The sequence below is a fragment of the Eumetopias jubatus genome, unplaced genomic scaffold (genome assembly GCF_037043125.1).
Source record: "Eumetopias jubatus isolate StellerSeaLion01/CBP00866 unplaced genomic scaffold, mEumJub1_p1.0 scaffold_13, whole genome shotgun sequence".
Lineage (NCBI taxonomy): Eukaryota > Metazoa > Chordata > Mammalia > Carnivora > Otariidae > Eumetopias > Eumetopias jubatus.
Window position 1 is genome coordinate 24,739,445 of NW_028274819.1, and position 6,664 is coordinate 24,746,108.

At 46.1% G+C, this 6,664-nt stretch overlaps 1 protein-coding gene across 1 annotated transcript; it reads right to left on the bottom strand.

Moving 5' to 3' along the window:
• Positions 1–5,159: 5,159 nt before the first annotated feature.
• Positions 5,160–5,681, bottom strand: LOC148162617 (developmental pluripotency-associated 5 protein-like). Its single transcript, XM_088017489.1, has one exon. It carries the CDS (start codon positions 5,679–5,681, stop codon positions 5,160–5,162), a length of 522 nt encoding a protein of 173 aa, XP_087873615.1.
• Positions 5,682–6,664: the final 983 nt, after the last annotated feature.

The window sequence follows — 6,664 nt, forward strand, 5'->3', positions numbered from 1 at the left end:
TTTTTAAGATTTTATTTATTTATTTGAAAGAAAGAGATAGCAAGAGAGAGCATTAGTGACAGGGGGCAGGGGGATGGGAGGAGAAGCAGACCTCCTGCTGAGCAGGGAGCCCGACATGGGGACATGGGACTCAATCCCAGCGTCCTAGGATCATGACCTGAGCTAAAGGCAGATTCCCAACCGGCTGAGCCACCCAGGCGCACCTCCTCCACATTTCTTAATATGAGATCTACTTCTTGTTTTAAACAACTGGTATGTTTTAAAAGCATGAAGCCAACATGCCTGGCTTCAAAACTGTTGCATGACCTTGGCCTAGTACCTACCTCCTGGAATCAATGTGAGGATTAAAAGTTAATACAAGCAAAGCACTGAGAGCCGCAGCTGGCACCCAGTAAGCACTTGATAAATGCTAGCTGTTAGCCTTATTATTCCAAAGTGTGACTCATGTATTTGGTTGTTTTATGATTTTCACATAAAAACCGATAGAAAGTTCAGCTTCACCTCTGAAAAATGTATAGGATGGCACAGCGAGCATTTCAGGAACAAACCTCACTCCCAGCTTCATCTCACTTTTTAACCTGTATTTTTCTTAGGACTCCATTCCCTCACTTCACTTTGTCTTACTGAATTATTATATGATTCTCTATACCACATTCTTAAACAAGGCGAATCCTGTGCATAAAAAAATAGTTCTCCATTCATTTATGCAGCTTCTTCATGAATAATCAAGGTGTTTTGGATTCAAGATCCCTACACCCCAACTTCTTTGGGAATCTGGTCATTATTGCTTTACACTTTTAAGCATCTTAAGCCTCAGTAATAAACCAGACATGAGAAGAACACATAAGAATATGGGTGTGTACATTTATCCTCCCAACCAACTTTCTGTCCTTTTGATTCTTGGAATGATGGAGAGTGTGCTATCCGGGTTTCATTGCCTTTCTCTTATGAAGACATGACTGATCTTCCATTAATAGAACACAGTCTTTCCATTGTTTTTGTGGCATTCACTCATTTAAGAAGCAGCTGAGTGTCTAATACATGTCCCACATTGTGCAGGGCATTAGGCAGGTGATAGTGCTCAAGACACTATCTGTCCTCAAGGAATTCAGAATGTGATAAGCAGACCCATAAACAGGTAGGCTATTACCATACTGCAAGACACACGCTCTGAATGAAGGCCAGCGACACTTGCTGAACACTGGCTACATGCCAGGCACTGTGGTGTGCATTACACAAATGATCTCTTTTATCCTCACACTGATCCTATGAAGCAAGCACTGCCATTTCCCTCACTCTGTAGCTGAGGACATGGAAGCACAGAGACTGCAAGGTCATATTGGAAGAGGCAAGGGCAGACTTCAAAGTCGGGCAGTCTAACCTCAGGGTCTGCACCCTGAATCTCTCTATTATGCTGCTTGTCTGCAATGTAACACAAACAACAATTGGATGAATACAGGTATGAGGGATCTTTGGACCCAGTAATGCAAAGATGTAGCACTGGACAGAGAAATCTAATTAGCGAGAAGAGAGAGGGCAGGACCCCTGGCAAAGCAGGTTGGGTGGCAGAATTAGGGAGTATTCCTTGGCATGGAAGCAAGGGTTGAGGAAAGGCTGAGTAAGCAGCCTGTGGTAATGACCCGTAGAGCCTTTGGAGGCTGACCACTGTAGCAAACGGCAGTACCGGCCCCCAGGAGGTCAGTGGGCCCCACACAGGTAGCCGTTTTATGTAAGGTTCAAAATCAGCACTTTCCATGGAGTTTATCAACAGAGCAAGGACTGTAAGACCTAAGGCCTAAAGAGGTACTCACCTCCAGCCCCCACCCGTGAAAAAAGAGAATGGATTTTGCAGATAGGCATTGTAGGCATTGTCTGAGACTTCGGTGTCTACTGTGTTCTATGCTTCAATGTTGGATTTGTGACATATTTTATCTTCCAAGTCTAGATTAGGTCCTGTTCCAGCGACCTATTGCTACATAACCTACCCCCCCAAAGCTAAGTAGTAAAATAGCCACCATTTCGTGAAGCTCACAGTTTCCTAAGTTAAGACTTTGTGCACCCCAGAGCTGGAACGGCTTTGGGGTAGCTCGAATAACTGGAGATGGCCAGGACGATTTGCCTGGGGCCACCTGTCTGAGACCCTGGTTCTGGATTCCAGTGGAATTCCTCGGTTCTGTTCTACATTGTACAAGCTGAGGTTAAAATACCGAAGATGGCTTCTTCGCTCAGAGAGTGGCACTTGGCAGAATGGCTGAACAGTCAGCACTCACCGGGCAGCTCTCTCCCCAGAACCTCTCTGCGGGGGCCTGGGCTTCCTCACAGCATGGCCGTCTCAGAGCACTCACACTCCTGACATGGCAGCTGGCTCCCCTGAGAGCAAACATTCCAAAAAACATGCTGCTGCTTCTTTAAAGCCTGCGTGAGTCATCATGTCTGCCAGGTTGCACTGGTCAACCCAGTCTGAGCACGGAGTAAGATGCAAAGGGAGGGGATAGAGACGCTTCCTCTCAGTGGGCTAGAGAGTCAAAGAATTTGTGGACAAACTTACTCCATCACAGGGCCCTTCCTACAGACTCCACTGGTACATGGCACTTGCCTCCCCATGACCTGGAAACTGAATTTAACTGCCAATCTTAGCATTATAACCCCCGAGGCCAGCACGACACCCTCAAAAAAGTTCTGCTGAATGAGTGAATGAATGGATGACAATTAAGAGGGCTTGCCTTATATTTTAGATATCCCAAGGGTTCTGAGAAACAGAAAACAAACTACCCAGAAATATCACTTGAGTGAAATCACTAACATTTTACCCAGGAAGGTGCCACAGAAATGTGTATTTATACTCATACATGTATAACAGACACACTTTTGTGCAGATAAATATGGTGGTTTTTGTAGCTGCATGAGAAAACAAAAACAACTGCACTGTAATTGAATAACTCATTGTTCATATAGTGCTTGCCATGTGCCCAACATTATACTAAGCCCTTCACAAGAATTACCTCAGTCCAGGAGGCTGAGCTCTGTTATGGACTGAACTGCACTCCCTGCCCCCAAATTCATATGTTGAAGTCCTAACCCCCACTACCCCAGAATGTGACCCTATCTGAAGATAGGTACCTCTTTAGATGAGATAACGGAGTTACGATGAAGTCATTATGTGGGCCCTAATCCAATTGTGACTGGTGAAAAGGAAAGCAGGACACAGGCGGATACAGAGGGAAGACCACGTGAAGATGCCCACCTACAAGACACAGAAAAGACTTCAGAAGAAACCAACCCTGCCAACACCTTGAGCTCAGACTTCTACCCTCCAGACCTGTAAGAAAATAAATGTCCTTTGGTGAGACCACCCAGTCTGTGGCACTTCATTATGGCAGCCCTACCAAACTAATCCAAGGTCCCAGAGGCTAGCGGCAGTAATACCATCAAGCAGGATGGGACCTCACCTCATTCTCTGCCAGCTGCCTTAGGAATGAAGGGACTGTTGTGGTTCTTCCCTAAAAGCATAAGAGAAAACCATGGCCTTCCAAAGGAGATACCGGACAGTAAAAAGAACCTCTGAGAGCGATCTAAGCTGTCAGAGCAAAGGGAGACAAGAAACCGCTCCCAAAACATCAGAGGGCACCAAGGCCTGCGAGCTGAGGACTGGAGTACTGAGGACCTTGGCTAAATATGGAACAAAAGGGTTTTTTTTCCAGTATAGTGGGGAATCCTACCAATAAAACTTGCTTCTACAAAAGAAATAACTTCACGGTTCCACCTTGCAGTGTGAAGTGCCAGAAAACCAATGTTGCCTTGATACGGGCTCAGGGAGGCTTGACCTCCCCCTGCCACCAACCAGCCCCACGACTGGCCACAGCAAGTAGGCAGGTCCACTCCAAAGGGGAGGTGGAGAGGAAACTGATGGTAGAAATGGAATACTGAATCAGGCTCCTGTGGCTGAAATACAGAAATGTACTCTCTCACTGGACTGGAGGCCAAAAGTCCACAGTATCACTGGGCTGAAATCAAGGTGTAGGACCTCTGGAGCCTCTAGAGAATCTGTCCCTCGACTTTGCAGCTAATGATGGCTGTTGGCATTCTTTGATTTATGGCTGCATCACTCCAATCTCTGCCTCTAGGTCACACTGCCTCCTCCCCTTCTGTCTCTAGGTCAAATCTCTCCCTGCCTCTCCCTTACCAGGACTTATGATGGCATCTAGGACCCATCCAGTAATCCAGGATAATCTCCCCATCTCAAAGTCCTTAACATCAGCAAAGACCCTTTTTCCATTTGTAATGTATTTTACAAATATAAAAAAATTACATATTTTATAACACAATCCAACTGTAACCATAATATAACACTTCCAGGTTCCAGGTAGGAACCTGATATCTTTGGGGGCCATAGTTCAGCCTACTACAGGCATCCTCACCTCTGCTTGGCAAACAATATTCTACCAGCTCTGGAAAAGCCATTTTTGAGGAATACCCTCCTTGGCACATTTCTCTGTCTGCCTATATGTTTGGTGGAACACCAAAATGCTAATTTTCCTAATGACATTATTCTAAATATCTTTCACTCATGTTACATCTTCCACCTTTTAATTATTTATCTCTGGCAGGTGGGCTATAGGATGCAGTTCACTGTGACATAGCTCACTGTGTATACCAAATACGCTCAGGTATGCAAAGAGTTGCAACTTCTTTTTTTTTTTTTTTTTGGGTTTATAAAGCTTGTTTAATATCAATGTAACATTTTTTTTCAAAATTAGCATTAATGAAAGAATAAACAGTAAAGTTCTTCCTTATCTACAAAAGCTCCCTGGAACATTAAAGGTCCTAGCTATACCCACCTAGTACGAAACACTGAAAAAGCAGAACCAACCATTTGTTAATTCTTAGCTCTTTCCCTTCTTGGAGCATGCAAAGCAAGACTGCCTTTCTTGACAATACTAATCTCTATCTATATATGTTTTTTAAAGTTTATTTTTTATTATAACTCACGTTTGAATCTTTAAACAACTGTCTGTTTAGCAAGGAAAAAGGTGTATAGACCACTAACAATACTTATTTCCCCTTAGCCACAGGAACAAAGGCAGAGTACAGAATGGGCTCTAAGGGTAAGGCTCCTGACCCAGACTGAACCCCTTGCACTAAGATTCTAATCACAAAAATCACACTGTTTTGGTAACAGGTTCCTGGACAGTCTCCTGACTTATTTCCAGTGACTGCATGGCTTCATCCAGGCTGCTCATCACTGTGGTGGAGAGGAAAGCACTGGAATGAACATTCTCTTTTTCAAGAGACTTCATGGTTTCCAGGCTGAGCATCATTGTGCCTTCGCACGGCTTCCTTCGCGGCTTCACGGCCAAAAAGCGAATCAGCCTTTTGGCACGCTTGCGGTACCGGCGTCTCCCCATGATGAAGATTTCAACCTTGCCCTCGGAGCTGCGCTGTCTCATTTGGAGCAGGACTTTGAACTCCCGCTCGAATCCCGGGAGGAGGACTCTGCTTGGACCGAAAATCTTTTCCAGCAGACGTGCCTCTACGTGAAGCACTGATGGCTTCAGAAAGTGCTTAAACTTACACCAGGACTGCTGAGTGTGCATAAGGAGCCAACTCCTGGAAAGGGAACACTTCTTGCTGGCTCCTGGGCTGTGGGGTCCGGGCTGGGTCTTAACCCTGAAGGGCGCCATTGCTCGTACTCAGGACCGGATCTGCAGGAAGAGAGCAAGAGTTGCAACTTCTAATAAAGGTTTGCAACTTCTCAATTCCCTGCAGGCTGCTCCTGAAATACACAGAAACTCAAGAGGAAGAGTGAAGGTCAGTCTGGCACTCCGAGGCCTGAAGCAGCAGGATGGAGAGGACACGACAGCGGTGATTTTTAGGGCATCGAGATATGTCAGAGTGTGCTATGTCCATTTTACCAAAGCCAGCAACTATGTCCCCAAGTAACTTCCTCCCTGTATGGATCTGGCTGAGAGCTGTTCAAAGGAGGAACTTGCAGGAGAAAGGAAGAAGTCATTCTCAGGACATAGTGGACAGACGTGGTGACAGACAGATGCAGGCAGAGGTGACTGGCAACCTCCCAGTTTCTGGCTCCTCTTTCTCACACTGCTCCCCCCCAAACAAGAGTAGCCCCTAGCCAACCTCCAGAGGTAACAGCTCCCCCTGATTTCTCTACCGGCCTCCTTTGCAGGTTCACTTCGGCAGCCAACACGCACAGGCTGTGTGATGTCCTGCAAGATGTGACCTGCTCACCTGTCTCCATCATGTTCCGTGACTGTCTCTCTGGTTCTCCGACCCCTCCCCCACTTTCACTTCCTCAGCTCCTCCCACGCTGTGTCAGCTCCAACTGCTGTGGCCAACCCCTTGTTCCCACAATACTTTTGGTGGCCCAACTGATACACAGGAGGTGGCTTTTCCCAAGCACAACTCAACTTGTCAGTTAATGAACCAAGCAGTATTTCTCAAAGTTTAGTCCAAGACCCTCATACATTGGAAATACTGGGAGACCTTTTTTTTTTTTTAGAAGATTTTATTCATCCACTTGACAGAGAAAGACAGGGCGAGCACAAGCAGCGGGAGTGCCAGGCACAGGGAGAAGGAGAAGCAGACTCACCACTGAGCAGGGAGCCCAATGCAGGGCTCGATCCCAGGACCCCGGGATCATGATCTG

Bases quoted from the DNA above. Each gene is read 5' to 3' on its own strand.
- LOC148162617 (XM_088017489.1), bottom strand. From the start codon at position 5,681: ATGGCGCCCTTCAGGGTTAAGACCCAGCCCGGACCCCACAGCCCAGGA.